We start from the raw sequence: 22,470 nt of genomic DNA, 5'->3' as shown, positions 1-22,470 counted from the left end.
GGATTCAATAACATGAAGTACAGATCTGAGTTTGGAGAAGGGAGTGTACGTGCCCTTTAGTGCAGTCGCACCTCAGACGTATGAAATAAATTAAAAATAATGATAAAAAGGTCCATCGTTAAAATGTGTTTTTGAGCAGCAATAAATAGATTTATCTGCTATTTACAGTTCACCAGATACACTGAGTTTTTGGTTAGAAACATTATATTCTGAATATTTCCAAAGCTGTTTGATGTCTTGTTTTATTCTCAGGATTAACAGCTGGCGCTCAGGATCCTTCGTCATCCCTCCCTTGGTGATGAAGGTGGCAGGAAGACAGCGGAGAACACGGAGGAGAGAAGATGCTCTTATTGAAACAGCGTCCCCTAATGTGCCTTTCCCTGTTTTTCATCCTCAAAGACTTTACAGTGTCGCAATGTAGTTGCAGTTATAGCTTTTTTAAACTTTTTTGTTAAACTCGCCTCATTGCACACAGAAGCATTCATCTAAACACACACATACACACTTACACATAGATTTTGAGCACCCATTGCCTTGCTCTGTCCCCACACGATGCATAGTATTTCCTCCTACATCCTTATCTTCACTCTGAGGAGCAGTTGCCTCTCGACGCAGACCTAAAAGCAGCTTTTATCTTCAAGCTTTCATTAAAGCGATGAAACTTGCGCTGAGTCCGTAGGGCAACTTCTTCCTCAATACTCCATTAAACCATTAATTCAGCTTCTTCTCACTTTTCAAGGAGCCGTTGCGTTTGTGTTTTCCGTTGGCAATGCTCCCACTATGGCAATGTCCGTTGGTCATGCTACCATCATCCCTGGTAACACTCCCTGAGCTGTGGTCCTCAGTTTGTCCCCTAAGCAATCGTACCACCCTACGCAGCAGGAAAGCTGAGAGAGCCAAGGCAGCTGCTACAGTAACAATCACATCCAGCAGGAAGTACTGGTAGACGGACACGCTGTATACCGCTGAGCGCAGGTGGTTGGCACCATCATGACGAAGGATGTAACTGATCCAGTAAGCAGCTCTGTTTACGGGATGCCCCGGCTGGTCTTTGTGGATGTTGGACAGAAGACGCGCCTGCTGGCGATATCTAGAAAAATAAAAGACAAGGCATGGAATAAATGGTCCGGGCATGAAATCCGTTGGCCGTGGTTGGCGTTTTCCAGTAGTTAAACAAATCTTACCTGGTGTCTTTGATGACGCTCGTCAGAGCAGCAAAGAGATCGTCCTCCGTCATGTATTTCCAGTGCAGCATGATACCCATACCCTTGGCTGCCACGCGAGTCATCGTGTCATAGTGGTCACCAAAAAGGGGCACACCCACCACTGGCACCCCATGATACATGGCCTCGTAGATGCTGTTCAGGCCCCCGTGGCTCAGAAAAGCCCTCGTGTTAGCGTGGCCTGGGTGACAGGAGGCATTGAGAGGTTTATTGCATCTTGGGTGATTCAGTCATGAATACGTTTAATCTTTGACTCTGTTGCTTTTACTAAATGTGGCTCATGTATTTTGTAGCAGATTGGCAGCCACAGATGAGATAGGTCTGTAATTGCAACATAGAAAAACTAGAACTGCAGGAGACTGAATGTAAAGACAAAAATCCAGGAAATCACATTGTAGGATTTTTTAAAAGTATGTATTTGTAAATGATGCAGAAAATAAGTATTTGGTCAATCATATGGTGCACCTCAACACTTTGTAACGAAACTTTGATTGGCACTGACAGAGGTCAAACATTTCCTGTAGCGGGTATTTTGGCCCACTCCTCCATACAGATCTTGTCTAAAGCTTTTGGGGCTGTCGCTGGGCGACACAGACTTTAACTTCCCTCCACAGTTTCTAAACTGAATTGCAGTCTGAAGACTGGCTAGGGCTCTCCTGAACCTTGGAATGTTTATTAACCACTCATTTCATGCTTGGGCAGTGTTTTGGATCTTTGTCAAGCAGCTCCAAAGCATATTATTTCCACCCTATTGCTTCCCAGTGAGTATGGTGTTCTTGGGATCTCCCTGATTTTACACAGAAAATGTTTCTCCGCAAAGATGAAGGGTATAATTTAGTGTTTGTGTTGCATAAATATGCATATGATAGCAAATGTGTGTGGGTAGATATGGGCGTGTATGCATTTACATGTGCGTATGTAGGTTCTATGTATAGATACATATGGGTGTGTTTGGGGTTGTATATTCATGCGTGTTCTTAATATTGTATATATGAGTTCACATATATTCATTTATATCTCTTTGTACCTAGGTGGACTTCCAGAGTCTGTGCTTGGATGACCGCACAGGAGGATATGCAGCTTTATGGCCTTTTCTTGTTTGTTTGCATACGTTCAAATAAACAAACCAGAAGCTCAGCATTTTTCCCCCTACAAACACGGCAAGTGAAATTTATACAAAATTGTTCTATTTTGGTTTCATCTGAGTCTGACAGGATGACAATCTCCAAATCATCCTCTGGATAATCCAGGTGGTCTCTGGCAAACTTTGGAAAGGCCCTGACATGTGCTGGATTAAGCAGGGGGACCTTTCGAGCACTGCAAGACTTTATTCCATGGGGACGTAGTGCGTTACTAATGGTAACCTTTGTTAATGTGGTCATTGACTAGTTCCACCGTGTAGTTCTGAGCCATTTCCTTCCTGTTCCCAAGATTATCTGTACCCCATGAGGTGAGATCTTGCATGGAGCCCCAGGTCGAGGGAGGTCGTCAGCGATCTTGTATTTATTACATTCTCTAATATTTACTCCAACAGTTGATCTGTTCTCACCAAGATGCTTGCCACTATAGATTGTACACCTGCACAAGACTGGGATGAGCCAATCTTAACCTGTCCTTAGAGGCCTCCCTGGTCTTGGCCATAGTGGAGATTGGAGTCTTGACTATTTGAAAGTGTGAACAGGTGTCTTTTATACTGATAATGAGTTCACACAGGTGTCGTTAATACAAGTAAGGAGGTTAGAAAAGCTCTGTGATAGCAAGAAGGTTTGCTTGTTTTTAGGTGTTAAATGACTGTTTTCTGCACCATTATTCAGCTAAATTCTATATAAATCATACAATGGTATTTCCTGGATTTTCATTTTATTTCCATCTCTCACAGTTATAATAATAATAATACATTTTATTTGAGGGCGCCTTTCTCAAACCCAAGGTCACCTTACAAAGATAAAAGCAAAAAACAACAGAGGGTAGATAGGGCAATAAGAATAAACAAGATACATAAAAATTTGAAACAATTCTAAAGTCTAGGTCTAAAGGGAATACACTTGTTTGAATACCCCAGTTGAAGTGTACCTACAAAATAAAGTCCTCTAGTGTTTATTCTATAGTTTTACTTAATCCTTGAATCTTTGTGTCAATTTTTTTACGTAAAGCTTGACTTATTTAATGATGAAATATCATTTAAACTGATTATGAACAAATAAAAACATTCAAATTCATCCCAAACATAATTATAAAATTTGTATTTCCACAGTTAAGGGACACCAGTTTTTAAATCAGTGTCATTACCAAGTGATTTAATCAGAGTCACTATCAACACATTCACTTATAACACTTATTACTACGAAGTAGGGGTGTAACGGTACACCTTGTGTTTTGAATAGCTTGGTTCGATAAATTTTCGGTATATTATTTATTTATTTATTTAACTCATTCACTGCCAATGACGACTAAAGTCATCATTTGAGTCCCCGCACCGTAAGAAAAAACATCCCAGCTCTAAAGCCGATCTTCATCCGCATACGTCACACGTCAAGTGATCAGGAAGCAGAAAATCCATGTGTTAGGAGATCGTTTTGGGCCGTTCCTGTAAAAAAAAAAAGTGAGGCGCAAACTGGAAAAACGTCTGCCGATCACAATTCAACAACGGATTATGAAAGAATGGATCATGCTCGAAACACGAAACAATTGATGCTCCGTGTTTTTATTTCTGCAGTGAGCTTTAAAAACTCACCTCACACCGCTCAGAGTTTCTTCTTTAAAACTCTTCCTCCGCGCCGTATTTTTCGTTGTAGGATTGAAAACTTTACATCGATTCTCCCATGAGGAAATTTCAGCAGACGTATTTGTTTAAGTTTTCCCGCTGCACGCCTGCAGTGTGAGAGAAGGGCGGGAGGGGCGACGCAACACTCCGTTCAGGGTCTCTACAGGCTCCACAGTAGCAGCGACAGCCAGCTGGTTTAATCTGCTCTGAAGGACGTTGATCAGAATTAGCAGGCCATATTTTTTTAACGGAGATCGGGCGCATGCAGCCATCATGCGTCACTCATTACAACGTCTGTGCAGAAACCCGCCTGGTAACTTTTATCCGCTGCACTTAAATCACGCATTATTTACAGAAAAAAAAAGGTGCGCAAGTAGACCGAACCAAACAGGTCGAACCGAAATGGTTCAACACTGCCCCGTGAACCCTTACACCCCTACTACGAAGGCATCAGCAGTATTGATCGTATCTAAAATCTTGATCTTAAACAGGAGCTAATCCTGTGACTCTAACTGTAACTTTTGCTATACATTTTTGTTTCGTGCCATAGTATCCAACTGTGGTATATTTGGTACAGCAGAGTACTAAACTAGCTCATTTTAAGTGAAAAACTCAAATAACAAACAAAAATAGAGATTTATTCTAATAAGGGGGCATCAATTATCTGATCTGATTTATTCATCTAATAGATGAAAACTTGTTTTTTAGAAGATGTTAAACATCACCCACACAAAATTAGAGAAGCACACTGTGGCACATACACACACTAGATTATGTAAATTTGCTGTACTCACCTAGTAAGTCATTTTGAGGCATCCAATCAACGAGCTTAGTGTTGTTGCCAAGGTTACTGGGAGGAACACCAGAGAATCTATGGGGATAAATCAAAACGATTAAAGAAAAAGACAAATCATTGCCAATACAGTTTATCAAATGAGGAGGAAGACGAGATGTTCTTTTTAAACACAGCAAAAGTGACGTAACTTTATCTGGTGTCGAATGTGAAAGTAGAGTCAACCTACTAAATTCCTAACACACAGGAAGCAGCTGAACTTTTAGCTTTTTCTCTCACTGCCATATCATCTCTTGTCCATGACAAAGCTCTGGTTCGGACTGATTTCCAGATTTGGATGTCCTGTGTTGTGCATCACTGAGCTTCTGTGTGTTAACCCTTTAGATGATGCTACCTGATGAGAAAATTCTGCACTAATTTGGGGAAGTTACTCATTAAAAACTCCAGACTGCAAACAATCGCTGACTCTCAAAAAGATATAATTCAGTTGAGCAACAACTTCCATCCTCTATAATTATCCAAGCGTAACTCATGCACAGGTCCCCTTATAAAGGATGCTTATTAAGTCGTTAAAGTGTGAAACTGGATATTTTCCTTTTAATGTTCTGTTGAAGACGTGCTGAAAGCTCCAGGCAGTATAGATGGAAGAATGGCCGACTCAACAGCAATCAAAGTTCATTTTAAAACAGTACAAGGTGTACTTGGGCCATTATAAAGTGACAAGACTGTGAATAGAAAATGTTTTATACATTTAACTTCTCCTTTCCCCAGACACTAATGAGATGATGCTTCCATAGCTAAGACAGGGTATCTGCAGGTTTAAGGAAGCCAAATTTAAGACTTTTTAAGACCTTTTTTAAGGCCACTTTGACCGAATTTAAGCTATAATTCCTAGCTATTGCCTAGAATCGGTGCTAACCACGTCGCAAACGTGGGATTAGCCATCCAGTTACCATTAAACTTGCACTTCCCCATGGCGCAAGCGCCCACTAGCTTAACCAGCTAATGTGCTCATCTAAAAATAGCCCCCTTTCACAACCAACTGAATGTGTACGGTTCCGCTTACGGCAATATTGTACACAAATAATGCTGAACTAACTAGAAATTCATGAAAATTTTATAGAAATGAAAGAATCTTGTTTATTGGTTCTTTGGTCATTTAAGACCTTTGGAAGCTGTATTTAAGGATTATTTGTCATTTTTAAGGATTTTTAAGACCTTAAATTTGGAAAAGCTAATTTAAGAGTTTTTAAGGACCCGCGGATACCCTGCTACAGTTTACATGAGACACTTTACAGTAGCCAGTTAGCTTTGCCCAGCACACAAAGACAAGGGTTTAAAAACGGCTATTAACAGCCCAATTTCTTTACTGACTGCACAACTTCGAGTTACACTCATGTGTACATTCATCTCCACCCTGAACAGGGTTTGTGCACAAATCCGACACATGCCTGTAACTGCCTGTTAACACATGCCCATAACTCGACACCTGGACAACCCCCTACAGCTACAGCCCTTCACACCTCTGGCACCTCCATTCAGACCTCCATTCAGACCATCATGCACCCCCCAGGGTTCGGCCCCCTCTCCAGTACAGAGCTCCACTGCCCACACCTCTCCTTTACTGCAGGCCAGGTGAGGAGAGAGCTGATGAAGATCAAAGCGAAAAAAGCTGCTGGTCCTGACAACATTAGCTCCAGGCTCCCTAAATCCTGGATTTAAGGAGCCTGTTATGGAGCATGTCTTCAACCTTAGCTTCAAGCTGAGGGTGGTACCACAGCTCTGGAAGAATTCCTGTGTGGTTCCAGTGCCAAAGACACCAAAAGCTAATGAGCTCAGTAGCTACCGGCCGGTGGCTCTCAAGTCCCACCTGATGAAGACACTGGAGAGACTGATCCTGGGACACCTTCGGTCTACTGTGGTATCTTTGATGGATCCACTGCAGTTTGCTTACCGGCCAGGGGTTGGAGTAGAAGATGCAGTCACCTGTCTATTACATCATGCTCTGGCTCGCCTGGAGAAACCTGGCAGCACCGTGAGAATCACGTTCTTCGATTTTTCCAGTGGTTTTAACACCATCCAACCAGGGATTCTTAAAACTAAACTGGAGAGGGCTGGGCTGGACCCTGGCTGAGTGGATCCTGAGCTGTCTCACAAACCGGCCCCAGTTTGTGAGAGCCCAGGACTGTGTGTCTGACCCGCTGACCTGCAGTGCGAGTGTGCCCCAGGGGACTGTCCTGGCTCCATTTCCCTTCACCCTCTACACCGCTGATTTCAGACACAACAGAAGTTCCTGCAGAAGTTCTCAGACGACTCTGCGATTGTCGGACTGATCATCGAGGACAACGATGTGGAGTACAGAGGACTGACGCAGGACTTCGTCGACTGGTGCCAGCAAAACCACCTCCTGATCAATGCTGGGAAAACAAAGGATGATGGTGGATCCTCGCAGACGCCGGCCTGCTGTCCCCTCACAGGTGAACATCCAGGGAACTGACATCGAGAGAGTGGACTCCTATAAATACCTGGGTGTTCACCTGAACAACAAACTGGACTGGTCTCACAACACAGACACACTGTACAGGAAGGGCCAGAGCAGGCTCCACCTCCTGAGGAGACTACGGTCTTTTGGGGTGACGGTGACACTCCTGAAGACCTTCTACAACTCTGTGGTGGCATCAGCAATCCTGTATGGTGTGGTGTGTTGGAGCAGCAGCATCACAGAGAGGGAGAGAAAGAAGCTGGACAGGCTGATAAAGAAGTCCAGCTCTGTCCTGGGCTGTCCTCTGGACTCCGTACGAGAGGTGGGGGACAAGAGGGTGCTGGCAAAACTCAGATCCATCCTGGACCATGAGTCACACCCCTTGCGGGACGCCTTGTCTGCTCTGGAGAGCAGCTTCAGTAACACACTGATCCACCCTCGCTGTGCGAGGGAGAGATACCACAGATCTTTCCTCTCTGCTGCTGTTAGACTCTATAATAGTCACTGCTAATAGAAGCCATCGATCTGTAACCTTCCACTGCAAATATCATCTTTTCAAAACATGTGCAATATAACTACTCTCATTACCATGTGCAATAATTATCTTAACTAACTAATACTATGTACTCTTGTGCGATATCTTGTGTACTACTGCTGCTATCCTGCTGTACCTGAGCCATTGCAATATTGCTATTTCTCCACTGAGGGACTAATAAAGGTATTCTTATTCTTAACACGGCTAGGGCCCCACCGGCTTACGGGATTCATCATGTATAATGAAAAGTTAGTTCTGCGCTGACAAGATGGTTTCATGTCGTGTAATACAGAGCCAGTGTGTTGCCTAAGGAGAGTGAAAATTGCATTTTAAAACTGACAGCAAAGGTATAGCAACAGACACTCTTAACGTGTGCACACTGGGCAGTTCAAATCTGATACACCTTCCAAACAAACCCAGTTCACTGCAGCAACTCGGACAAAAATAGAGGCAACCAACACTGAAAGATAAATTAAAAAACAAACAAATTGCCAAAAAATAGCAAAAATGCCAAGATAGCAATATTTAAGCACTGGATGATTGTCTGTGGGTTTTGCAGTCTCCTTGCAATTGTTCAATGCAGCTGTATACTGAGTAAACAATTTGAAATAAGAGTGATGAGGCTACTTTGAAATATATCAGTAATTGTGTAATTTTACTCATCAAGGTACTTCCCGAACAAGTAATGTTTTCTTGCAGATAAACTAAGGAAATGACTTAAATACAGAAATAAAGGAATACATAAGCGATAGTTAAAAAAACGTGTGTGTGTGTGTGTGTGTGTGTGTGTGTGTAGCATTTCCGCTCACAATGCATATGCATGCTAAACGACGTCTATCTGTCCATCTCTGTCTGCTTCCCTGCCTTACTCTTACCCGTTGCCGACAAAGCCTCGTTCATTGTCCTGCCAATCAAAGCCTACATTCATGTTGGCTTTTATCAATGGCACAATTCATTTGGCTGGGTCCCTCTCATCAGTCTTCTTCCTCCTCTATTCTCTAAACCTCTGAAGAAGCACTGAAGACTAGTCACAGGCCCATGAAGAAAACACAGCCTCCAATCTTTTCGTTACGTCACAGCAATGGTAGTCTGCCACTGAGGCTGACCTTCATACATTTTTGGTTTAATCACCTTCACACACCCAGTTAGCCCAGAAAAGATATATATATATATATATATATATATATATATATATATTAGGGCTGCACAATATTAGGAAAACATGCGATATTCGATAACAGTGCTTAATATTGCGATATCGATATTGCGATAAATGAACAAATACTAAAGTATGCAGTGTTGATGTTGTCTGGCGTGTGACATCTGCTCTGGGTTCAAAGCAAACAAAAACTAATGCATTAATTCCATTACAACATAACATTTTTATTGCAAACATATGCAGCTGCACCTGCTACTGTATTAGCAGCAAAACAACAAACTGCATGCATGCAGTTTCTCAGTGACTTTAAAACATCACCTCCACCATAAAACTTTTTCCGATGCTCCAAATACAGAAAAACATCCCTTACCAGGGTTTTTGGAATAAATAAAAATATCAGAAAGTAAGTTTAAATGTTAAATAATAGTTAACATCACTTAAATGCAACAGCAAATTCTCTCATTGCTACTGAACATTTTCTCCACTTATGTGGTTATGATATAAGGCTGTTGCTGTAATTGGGAAGTGAACTGTGCTGGGCCAAACTAGGAGAATATTAAGATTTTCTGAGTGAAAGAGAAAAACAATTATCTACCTTTCAGAAGAGGAACTGGCAAAAAAAAAAACTACATGGAAAATATGTGAAAATGTTTGGTTTTAACCCCAAATTGAACAAGTTTACCTAGATCTTAAAAAGCAGCTCAGATGATGAAACTGCAACTATGATTCTGATAACAAGCTAACAAATTGAACTAGCTCCTCTTAAGATAACCGGCTAGCAGAGCTTCTGACTGACAATTTATGTGCAGCAGCAAATCAACTCTCCTGATTAACAAGGTTATAAAAGCTCATAAATGAAAAATCACTTTGATGTGTGGGGGAACTTTTCCAGGTCCTCTTTAGCAGGGTGGGACTGGGAGGAGAGTGCTGTAGCCTTTCAGCTGGAAGCTAACCAGAGCCTGGGGCTAACATCACCATTGGTCCCTGGGTTACCAGAATGTTTAACCTGTCCCTTTCTTCTGGCGTTTTCCCTAGCTGTTTTAAACATGCTTTTGTGGAACCCCTACTCAAAAAATCTAATCTGGATCCAACAGATCCTAAAAATTTTAGACCAATATCAAAACTCCCTTTCCTGTCCAAAGTCTTAGAGAAAGTGGTATCTGAACAACTGGTTTCCTTCTTACAGGATCGCAATATCTTTGACAGGTTTCAGTCCGGTTTCCGTAAGCACCACTCTACGGAAACTGCGCTGCTTAAAGTGTCCAATGACATCTTGATGTCCGCAGACTCTGGGAAATGCACGGTCCTAGTTTTACTAGACCTTTCGTCCGCATTCGACACGGTTAACCATGAGATCTTGCTGAGTAGGCTCCGCGAGTTGGTTGGGTTGTCAGGTTCTGTCCTGGCGTGGTTTACATCCTATTTATCCGGGAGAAGCCTAAGTGTCTCAGTCAACCAGATCCTGTCTGACCCAACTGATCTACGGTGTGGAGTACCCCAGGGCTCAGTTTTGGGCCCGATTTTGTTCTTGTTGTACATCCTTCCTTTAGGAAACCTAATCCAGGAGTTTGCCGATGATGTTTCCTATCATCTCTTTGCTGATGATCTTCAGCTGTATTGTTCTTTCAAGCCTTCTGACGTTAAAAAATTGCATTCTTTATTATCATGTTTTGAGCGAATCAAACAGTGGCTCGGTGCAAATGCCTTACGGCTGAACTCAGACAAAACTGAAGTACTGGTGATTGCCCCCGATGATGCTGCTCCAGGGATTCACCAGCAGTTAGGTGATCTGAGCTTGTCTGTAAAACCTACCCTTAGAAACCTTGGAGTTTTCTTTGACAAGGGAATGTCTCTTGAACATCACGCAAAGCAGTTAACTAGAAACTGTTTTTACCACTTGAGACAAATTTCTAAACTCAGAACAATGGTGTCTAAAGCTGATCTTGAGTTGATTATTCACGCGTTTACATCATCCCGTTTAGACTACTGTAATAGTTTATTTTCTTGTCTAAACAAAAAAGAGCTGTCCCGCTTACAACAAGTCCAGAATTGTGCAGCTAGAATTCTGACCCGTGACAACAGAAGGGCCCACATTACCCCCATTTTAAAAGCTCTTCATTGGCTTCCTATCACATTTCGCATAAATTTTAAAATTCTTGTGCTGACTTTCAGAGCGCTGCATGGTCTGGCTCCATTGTATGTTCGAGACATGCTCTGCCCTTACACGCCTTCTCGCAGGCTGAGATCTATGGATCAAAACCTTTTAATGGTCCCACGTACTCAGTTCAGGACACGAGGAGATCGCTCATTCCAGGCCGTCGCTCCTAGGCTCTGGAATGAGCTACCTCTCTCTTTACGCTCAATCGACTCAGTTGATGTTTTTAAGAGCAATCTTAAAACCCATTTGTTTCTCCAGGCATTTTAAACTTAGTCTCATTCAGATTGGTTTTATTTGACACTGTATATTGTGGCTGTATTTTACTGTATTTATATGTTGTTGCCTTTTAACTTGTGAAGCACTTTGTGACCTTTTTGTCTGTGAGAGGTGCTATAGAAATAAAGTTACTTACTTACTTACTTACTTACACCTGGTGGAACACTAGCGACATGAAGGTGGGTTGGTTCACCGGCACGTGTCGGAGTCAGCCCGGTTATTATCAGCTGCTTAACGACACCGAGCGGACTCACGTTCACGTTTGAAAGCAGCGCTGGTTCCAGAAACCTCAACACAAAGTGCATTTGTTGCTCTTAGCCAGCATGACGAACAAGGGAACGGCGCTGGTAACTCAGTTCGGGTGTTGCTTTCCATCCTGAGGGTCTACGTAGGGGGCGGGCGTATTACGTGAACGGACCCATCTGATTGGCCGCATATCAGAAGGACTACATTTGATTGGTCAAATAATACTTCCGCGTAAAAAACAGAGCTGGTTTACAAAAAGTTGATATATGACACGGATGGAAATGTTTGAACCAAACATTTATCGTCGTTTTTGACGTGCTTTGCAATGGGCCTATCGCACGTCCTGTTATCCCCATGACGATAATTGTTCGATATATTGTGCAGCCCTAATATATATATATATATATATATATATATATATATATATATATATATATATATATATGTATATATATATATATATATATGTATATATATATATATATATATGTATATATATGTATATATATATATGTATATATATGTATATATATATATATATATATATATGTATATATATATATGTATATATATGTATATATATATATATATATATATATGTATATATATATATATATATATATATATATATATATATATATATACATATATATATATACATATATATATATATATACATATACATATATATATATACATATATATATATATATACATATACATATATATATATATATATATATATATATATATATATACATATATATATATATATATATATATATATATATACATATATATATATATATATATATGTATATATATGTATATATATATATATATATGTATATATATATATATATATATATATATATATATATATATATATATATATATATATATATGTATATATGTATATATGTATATATATATATATATATGTATATATGTATATATGTATATATATATATGTATATATGTATATATATATATGTATATATATATATATATAAAGCTTATATGAACATTCTGGAGGCCACGGTTTTAACAAGCCACTTTAGTTTCCTTACATTGAACTAAACACAAATTAGGAGTCAGAGGCAAGAAGGAGCGCACGGCCGACTGACATTTTGTTGCTGGTCTCGGTTCAGTTTGCTGCACCATGTTCTGCCAGGCTCAGCACTTTGATGTGAGGCTTATTGTGTTCCAAGAATGAAATGACTAAGAATAAACTGCCCTCACACTGTTTGCTAACTGCTCCGTGTTTGAGCCAGAGGGTGTTTCTCAATGCCAAGGAACCTCGCTTTGATGTCTTGGCCCCGCCCGCCTAGGAGATCATTCATCAGGAACCGCCAAGACGTGTTCCAATGTTCGTGTTCTACCAAGGCGTGTGTTCTCTGTTATTTAGCCGTTTAGCTAGCTGAGCAAGGATACACGGGAGGTGTCTTGTAAACTAGCCTTGGTCAAAAAATTACCCAGAATACACTGCAGTATTTTCAAAAGGATAGCGAATCAGAAGCCGGCAGCTACTTTGGGGGCAAATTTCAAGTTTAAATGTAAGTCAACTAATTTAAAATGTTTTTTTTAGATCCAAAGAAGCTATCTATGATTGGTTAGTTGCTTATTAGTTGCAGCTTCGGGGGCTAGCGGGTAGTAACTCACTTCTATATTTAATTTAATAAACATACACAATTTAAAAAGTAAAAAGCTCATTCTATATTTATATCGAAACTAATACGTATAAAATATAACATTATTTCCCATGTCACGTGACGTTACGTGACCGCCGTGGAAGCAGCGATCACGTGATGCAAGTCTGTTTCATTTTACTGTTTTCTTTGTCCAAGGAAGGACAGTGTCCTCGTATGCAGGGGCCTGGCCTCGCAAGACATCTCCTCTCAAGGCCAGGTGCCTTGACATTGAGAAACACCTAGAGATTTTGCTTGGTCATGTGACAAGCTAATTTCTTCTCCTGCTGTTGCCCAATAAATATTTAGATAGTGGCACTCTTGCACCCTCTAGTGGCACAAAAATATTACACCCAAATGCAGCGGAAGGACTAAAAGCTGTTAACCGGGCAAAGCTATTTTACTCGGTTATAACGTTAACGGCAATTAACAGGTTAACCGGTTATCTGTGTACATCCCTACTTATCTTTGTCATCTTCATGACAAATGTTCCTTTCCTGTTATATGACTGATGTCAGCTTCTTTTTATAAACTGATAACAAACCAGCTTCTGAAGTCACCATTTGTAACTATGTACAAATACTAAAACTTATTTTTCTTCCATGTTTATTTTTTATTTCTTTTGCCCAACAGGTTAATATAAATTAGATATAATGTTTTAATAATCACAAATAAAAAGGCTTGGTTTACATTTGTCACAAACTCAGCATCAAGTCATTCTTGGGAACAGGCAGATAAACCCTGAAGGGACAAAGCGAGAATCTTTGTCCTCGTTCCTGTCCGATGTTCCTCCTACACACATCTCCAACAGAACAATCTGTTTATCCAGAGATAGAAGAGCTGTTTGTCTGTTCAAATGAGCAACAGAATGTGATCCTTCAACTTTATTATGTATCATGTGTGATGACAAAGGCGAGGCTACACCGAATTATGGCAAATGGGTTTAGTTTCCAATGGTAAAGAGATGCTTTTTTGGCATGAATGTAAAAAATCTGCAGAAATTTCAAAGAGGCAACAATTTTACATTGAACATGAAGTTTGAAAGCTACATTAAAGTATGATTCTGTAAATGAAAGGTCATAATTTAAACTTTTGCCTACGGTTGTGAGATGACCACGTAAACATTAACCCAGCTGCTTAACTGGAGAGGCCAGGTGTGGAAACACAAGGGCATCGGTCAGAAGTTTTTATTTTAGTTTTTGGGAGGGAGGGAAGGTATTCAAACTGTTTTTGTAGGAAAGGATCATTAGTTTGGAAGAAGGAATTTCCTCCCACCCATGTCATGACTCAAAGTAACTGAGACCACTGCAGTCAATGACTCACAAGCTTTTAAATATAACAAGATAAGAGTTAAGGATTAACAGCTTTAAAGATGTTTGTAAGTGTCCTGAAATGAGAAGCTTTGAAGATGAGTGTGTGTTTAACTGCCTATACTGGCCTTTAATCTAGACCAGGGGAAGGCAACCCTGGTCCTAGAGAGCTGCAGTTTTATGGCTGTTTTCCAGCCATGCATGGACTTGTGTTCTAATTGGCTGAAAACACCTAATCCAGGTAATCAACAGCAGGAAAAACAAAGATAGTTGGAAAACAAGCGGGACTGCGGCTCTGTAGGACCAGGGTTGCCTGCCCCTTATCTAGACCATTTTACCAACGCTCCATTGGAACCTCCATAGCCTCGGCCAGTGTTGTGGCTGGCGTTTATTTAAAAAATGTATGTATTGTTTTATGTTTGTTTATGCTTTATGTAGTTCTTCCATGATGTAATGGCAGACTGCCCCATAGACTGACATCCGTAGCGGTCCAATCACTGCTCTCTATTGGTTTGGTGGGCCAATCACAGAACTCCATTAGCCAGGTGGGTAGAATGTTGCTGCAACAGAGCAAAACTAAAGCTAGTTTTCTAGGAGCACCAGTCAGCCTAAAACAGCTCTGTACAGTGAGGTTTGAGTCAGCCCATCTGAGTGTACTTTCATTTCCATGCCTCCATGACAGGAAGTGGGTGTGCCACTCGTGGGGGTGAGGTAGAATAGCATGACATGATCAGTGTAAGGTAACTTGTATACTCCACTGAATTCCAACTCAGCACAAAAATGGTGATGTTGCTGGACATTCTGCTCAGTTGTATGACTTTGTCAGACTCTGAACCAGACACCAGAGCAACCAGTAACTCTGCCCCCTAGCCAATCAGCAGCCAGAATCACAAAGTCAGCCCGACTCAGCCTTGCCAGGTACCTCAACAGAGCAGGGACTAAAAATAGGAGAGAAAGATGTAAAGCATGGCCAAGGCTCCATAGTGGTCCAATCACAGCCCTCTGTTGGTGGGCGGGATTTACAGATAAAACAAAGATGGCGATGGCTCGTTTGAAACAGATTTGGCATTAACTTTGAACTATTTAGACCTGGACTTTTCTTTGAGTCAAGAGCAGATAGAGTTACTTAAGTTTATTCATAAAAAGGATGTTTTTGTGTCTCATTTGAAGGAGTATGGCAGACAGCGTCGTTGACCTACATACATAGTGAGGAGTACATCACGTTGTTTGTTATCCAATAGCATGCAGACAGTCTGAAAGACAAGCGCAGATCCCGCCCCACAACTGAAAGCCATCAATGGGCCGTGGCCAGACTACATTTTCACATACATAGGATGGCTTGCTAAGCTATGCCTTTATCATATACAATGTGGTGATCATGACTTTAATCACTGCCAGAATTAGTCATGAAAAGTCATGAAATACGCACCGCTGCACTTCTACAACAATGCTGGGAGTAAATAAGCCATTGGGTCACACACACAAGCTTCATATATATGAAATTGAATCGCTGCAGTACTTTTATTTTGAAATTTACCAAATTCTATACTGAAACTGTGTGTGATTTACTGTCTAGTCTTATGTTAACAGCAGAAATGGACGCATCCCAGAAGCGACTTGCGGCAAAAATAGAACCCGATCCTATCTTAAGCGAAGCATGCCGCTTCTGGGATGCGCCTGGAAATTGCTGCGTCGCTGCTGGTTTGAAACAGTCAGTAGACTATAATGGATTCTATTTGAAGCAGTGACGATCCGTTACCGTTCCGCGCCGCTGATGCTTTCATTGTGGGATCGGGGTAAACATTTCAGATCTATTCGGAATTCATTTCCATTTCTCTAAATTAAGGCCGTTCAAGGAGCTGTCTTCATCAGGTAAAAAAGACAGCAGTAACTCAGGAGGTTGAGCGGGTTTGTCCAGTAATCAGAAGGTTGTAGGTTCAATCTCGGCTCCCACCAGAGAATTCTGCTGTTATGTCCTTGTGCAAGACACTTAACTAGCCTTCTCTGCTGGTGGTGGTTGGAGGCACCAGTGGCGCCAGTGTGCAGCAGCCTTGCTTCCATCAGTGTGCCCCAGAGCCACTGTGGCTACACTGCTGCTCAGCGCGTGAATGGATGGATGACAGATTCTGTTGAGAAGAGCCTTGGGGGGCTGTAGAACCCTAAGAAGGCTCTAAACAAATACAGGCCGTTTACCATTTACCAATGTGTTAATTATTCAAAAGGCTTTTACACTTTAAGAGAGCTGAAGATAAATAAATAACTACAAATAAATGGAAACTGGTGTTAAAAAAAAGAATTTCAGATGTTAAAATGTGAACTGGATAGGTTCTGGTTTCAGTACAGCAAAGTAGCCAGACAAATAGAGAAAACCCTGTAGCACGCCTCGGTAAGGATGGACTTTGACCTGGACAAACAGCCCATATCAGAGGAACTAAGAGCAGCCTTCGGTTTACAGTGTTCTTTACCACCAGCGCAGCTGTTTATGGGGTCCAAGTCATGTGGCACCATGAGCCCTCAGAGTGTGCAATATAGCTGCTAACTGATGGCCCAGCACATAAAAGGTCCTGTTCACATCTTTCATACCGACAGCTGAGCGTGTGTGTGTGTGTGTGTGTGTGTGTGTGTGTGTGTGTTACCTCCAGATGACACGCTGGGGCAACCTGGCAAGTGCTCCTGCCAGTTTGTGAGCGATGTCCTGGGAGAGGTACTTGACTCCAGCTCCAAACGACACAACCACAAAACCGTGCTCAGTCGTGCCATTCACCCACACCTCAAAATCCTGCAGGAAGAAGACAAAAAAAAAGTCGGTCTGCGGATAAACTGCTAAATATTTTTGCTTTTGAGGAACATTTACAAGCACATTCAAATAATCTTCATTACAGATATTAAGCATTGTAGTTTTCGAAGACATTAAAAAATACTTTTAATGTAAACCAAGTTGCTTGGTTTTATTGTTACGTTCTGAAACTGAATTTATTTCATGGTTAAATTATGTGTCGCCTACGTGGGTGAAAATACATCCAATAAGACAAATAAAATCATCAGTAGCTAAAACTAAATACTTTCATCAGACAAAGCACTAAAACCCATTAATGATGCAAAAATACCAGTTGTTTTAGAATATAACTTGGAAATAAGTCTTTGAGCGTACATATTTACTTTTAAAACATTTAACTTGAAATGATTAATTATATGTTTAATAACCAATATTGAAAAGTGTGATTTATCTCATTTCATAGGTAATTAAACAAAATTAAATAAAAAACAACTGCTACTATTTAACTATGCTTAATTCTCATTGGACACAACTAAAGAGCTGTTTTATACAGAGTCCCTCAGAAATAACAGAAACACAGAAAACATCAGATGTTGGTTTCGATCTCGTTTAAATGTAAACAAATACGAAATCTTGAAATAAATCAAATTATTTCTGCTTGAATATAAAGACGGATCACTTTTCAGGAATTTTACTATCAAATATGGTGATATTTAAAAATAACAATGCGTCTTTTTTATTTAGTAAAGTTACAAAGTTAGCAGGGAAACAAAAAACTGATTTTATGAATTACAAAATATAAAATTATTAGTTACTTTTGCTCCTGACAGCCAAAATACGTCTTGTGTCTTTCAAACCCTTTGTTTCACATGTAGCTAATAAGATAAATAGCTGTCACTATTTTGTCCACTAAAAGATTTCCCAGACAATTTGAAACTGCTAAAGAAAAAGTGGAGTAATCAAAATTAGAGCAAAGGCCTTCGAAGGCGTGTTGCTGGAACCAGGAGACGGATTCTAAGAGACGGTAAGAGGAGTCGTCCATGTTTACATGGAAAGCAATTCCCTGGAAGTAATGCTGTAATGATCCGACTTACCAATTCAAACTTTGTAGAAAGCAAAAAGAAAAACATTTTATTTTTCTTAACAGAATGGCACTAATTTCAGTTAGAATCTGCAGGTTGCTGTGAGCTCTGTTGTGAAACAACTGCGAACTGCCTATTTCTCTTTATAAAGTGAGATTGTATTAACTAACAGCAGATGGAGTCTGATCTGGGAGCAGCCATGTTGAAGTGACATGAGCACAGAACAAGTAGAGGGAGGGAGGCCAACGGTCCAGCTGCAGCAGCTAAGGTCGGCCCTGGCACAGAGCACCCTCATGGGCACACTGGGCTCTGTGTCCCACCAGCACAGCTCTACTATTCCTACAACACAGCCTCAGTGACCCCAGAAAAAAAGAGTTCCAGTGTCCCCTGATTTCTGCCCAGAACAATGGCAGCGTTCTCCGTCCACGTCTATTATATCTCCCTCCGCACAACACAGCACAATACTCCCTATTGGCCTCAGAGACATTCCTAAAACCTCCAGCAGCAGATACCGACGGCCCGCGCTCTCGGTGTCCCGAAGCTAGACTAACCATCATCACTACCCGCCTCTGCTCTCGCTTTTCCCCGTCCGCCTGGAATTTACCAACGTTCATTCAGCCCAGACCCATCCGGGCCTTTAGCCTGGCGTATAAAGGTCTGCTTTGTGTCATGATGTGATAGTAACACAAAGAATGGTTAAAACAAAGCAAAGAGCTGAAAAAGCAGACATGGATAAAGTCCCATTAGTCATCTCTGCATTTGATCCATCCCTGTGGGGAGCGGAAACTGCAGCTGTGGATGCGCTCGGGAACTATTTGGTGGTTTAACCTCCCAATCCCTTAAAGCTGAGTGTCTATCAGAGAGGCATTGAGTCCTATATTTTAAAGTCTTTGGTATGACCCGACCATGTAATTGAACCATGATTTCCAAGTCCCAGAGCAGCCACGCATACCACTAAGTCAGTCTTTCCCAACCCTGGTTCTCAAGGCACACTGTCCTGCATGATTTCCATGTTGCCCTTTTAAACACCAGAGTTTCCCTGCTGCCACACCTCACCTAAATAAATGATATTAACAGGCATCTGCAGCACTTGATGTCCTCCTGAGGAGCCAATGTAAATCAGGTGTGCTGAAGCAGAGACATGGAAAACATGCAGGTCAGTGTGCCCTGAGGGCCAGGGTTGGGAAACACTGCACTAGGCCAATGAGTATTAGTCTTCACACCGTCTTCTATCTAAATTACCACCATGCTTGATTATTGGAAGATAATTCTAATCAGGAATATTTTGGTTTAATCACAACTATTTAACACAATCAAGTTGGAAACAGAATATATTTAAATGTCCTCTTCCGGCAAAAAACACACAAACTTGTATTTATAGGTTTTTGTGGGCCTCCATTGACTTCGTTTTAGTGACTCCACTATGCCTAACCCATACCCTAACCAATGGGGCTCTTTTCCTAACCCTAAACTGATCTAAACTAAAGCTTGATTCACACCATATCTTTAAAACCAAGTTTAAGGGTGCTTAGCATTGTGTGGACCAGCAAAATGCCCCCACAATGTGGAAATGTCCATACGTTTCAGGTTAAAGTCAAAATTTCTCCACTTAACCCTTTGATGCATAATGGTCACTACAGTGGACAGGTACTCAGAAATGTTATTTATTTTTTTTCTATTAAGCACAGCTGTTGATGACTTTATTGCATGTGAGCCCCTCCATTTGGACTTCAGTAAGTCAAGCCAACATATTTCATGTTCAGAATGCACACTGTCCACTAGGGCTGTCGCGGTAACCGCAAAAATGAAATATCGCGATATGAAGAAGCCCACCGCGCTGCATCATGGGCCACCGCGATTACTGAACTTGGTTCAACTCAATGATGCATGTTGAGAAGGATGGCTGCACTGGTATCAAAACGAAACGTTACTTCGCTCCTTTGGGAGCACTTTGGTTTTCAGTACGTCAGCTGCTGCGTAGCCAGGGTCCTTGGCCGAGACAGAGCTGCCACCAGCGGCAAAAATAAATAAATAAAGGCTCGGAGACCTGCTGAAGTCCCGGACAAGCACTGCTTCTGCAACCGTTCCGAAGAGAGTTTGAGCCGAGCTGGAGCTCACTCGCTACCTGCAGGAGGAATGCATCCACCCTAAAGAAACCTCCCTGACATGGTGGAGCAACAACCGGGAGAGATTCCCTTTGCTTGTCAGAGTCGCACGCAGGTACGTGTGCGTTAGTGCAACGAGCGCACCATCCGAGAGGGTTTTCAGTGTTGCTGGAAATGTTGCCACCCCTCTCAGATCCTCTCTCAAACCGTATATGGTTAACAAGCTGGTTTTCCTTGTGGGTAACAAGGACGTGACCGAGCTATAAATCACCGTCATTCGTGTGAAAGTGAAATGATAGTGCACCCGCCCCCCGGCGCGCGCGCGCCCGGTACATGTAATTTTTTATGCTTGATTTTAAACAACTAAACAAAATGGGGACTTGTTTCTTATTTGTTAGATGCTGCAGCCAAATTTGCATTTAAAAGTTTAACCTTCTCCTGAATTTTGTTGTTTTTAAGTTCAGTCGGACTCCGACTGTCGGACAAACAAAAGTTACTGCGATTTGTGTTGTTACTGCCCTTTGATCTGCATTCAGTAAAGTGTTATTAAAGAAGGCACGGCAATTTTTAACCTTTTTTAAATGTGTAAACATTATGTTTAGATAGTACTGCAATAAAAAAGTGCTGCAATAATATCGCACACCGCAATATTAAGCCACCCTGAATCACCGCAGGGGGAATTCCTCAACCGCGACAGCCCTACTGTCCACTGAGGTGGACATGTAATAAATTATTAGTAAATTATTAAATGTTACAAAAAATATTTATTGAAATTTGTTTCATTCACACCTAAAGATGAATGAAAAAATTGTTTAAAAAAATCAGGGTTGAAGATTTCATAATTCATGCATCAAAGGGTTAAAGACACACACACCTTGCCAAAATAAGACCATCAGGAGACACCCTCAGGACTAAACTGTTTATTGTGCTCACAATACCAGTTTTCCATCCGTTTATAGACTGAACGACTAGAAATGTAAACTGATAACCACTAGGCCTCGTCTTGGATGAGCTTATGGCAAAATAACTTTATTTATATAAATCCTAAAAAGCCCATATTTGTAGGAGTGCAGTTACCATTTTATCATTTAACCATGCAATGTTCTTCTTTTTCATTGATATTTTACCCATTTTGATACACATTTCTGTCTCAAAGTTATACTTTTGTTATCTATTGTAGATACAGTGAGGTAAAAAGTATTTGGCAGCCACAGGTGGTGCAAGTTGTCCCACCTAAAAAGATGATAGGTCTGTAATTTCCATCATAGAAACATTTCAACTATAGAAGACAGAAAATAAAAATACAAGTCCAGGAAATCCCATTGCAAATAAATAAAGCTGCCTATGATGATTAATGAATGTGTTAGTTTAAAGGTAAAAGTCCCATTAGTCATCACACACTGGTGAAATTACATCTCCGCATTTGACCCATCCCCATGGGGAGTGGTGAGCTGCAGCTGCAGCCCCCAATCCAACCCCTTAAAGCTGAGTGTCAAGCAGGGAGGCATTGGGTCCCATTTTTAAGATCTTTGGTATGACCCGACTGCGATTTGAACCCCGATCTCCCAGGCCCAGGGTGAACATTTTACAGAAAATAATTCAATAATGTTATTTACCTCAATACTCTGTAATGTAAACTTGGTTGGCACTGACTGAGGTCAAACATTTCATGTAGGTATTCACCAGGTTTCAACACACTGTAGCTGGTATTTTGGCCCAATCCTTCAATGCAGATCTTCTCTAGCCCTCCCACTGTCTTCATGGATGACCCCGTCAGGAAAGTTTGATGATTGGGCAGGGTTGATGGTTTATCCCTTGAGGTCCACGTGGCAGGGGTGAGGTGGTGCTCACTCCTCACCCTTGCGACGTGGAC

General features: G+C 41.1%; 1 protein-coding gene across 1 annotated transcript in view; it reads right to left on the bottom strand.

Annotated features, from left to right (window-relative positions):
* Nucleotides 1-694: 694 nt before the first annotated feature.
* Nucleotides 695-22,470, bottom strand: part of ugt8 (UDP glycosyltransferase 8) — a 38,572-nt gene continuing 16,796 nt past the window's right edge. The window contains exons 3-6 of the mRNA XM_015943621.3: nt 17,271-17,413; nt 4,782-4,858; nt 1,185-1,404; nt 695-1,090 (exon numbers count right to left, since the gene is read on the bottom strand). Of these exons, the coding sequence (XP_015799107.1) occupies nt 712-1,090; nt 1,185-1,404; nt 4,782-4,858; nt 17,271-17,413 (819 nt within the window). The 3' untranslated portion in view covers nt 695-711. The remainder of the gene's footprint in view (nt 1,091-1,184; nt 1,405-4,781; nt 4,859-17,270; nt 17,414-22,470) is intronic.

Source organism: Nothobranchius furzeri, chromosome 6 (assembly GCF_043380555.1).
Source record: "Nothobranchius furzeri strain GRZ-AD chromosome 6, NfurGRZ-RIMD1, whole genome shotgun sequence".
Taxonomy (NCBI): Eukaryota; Metazoa; Chordata; class Actinopteri; order Cyprinodontiformes; family Nothobranchiidae; genus Nothobranchius; species Nothobranchius furzeri.
The sequence above is the reverse complement of the archived record's forward strand: the minus strand, read 5'-3'. Positions and strand labels throughout refer to the sequence as shown.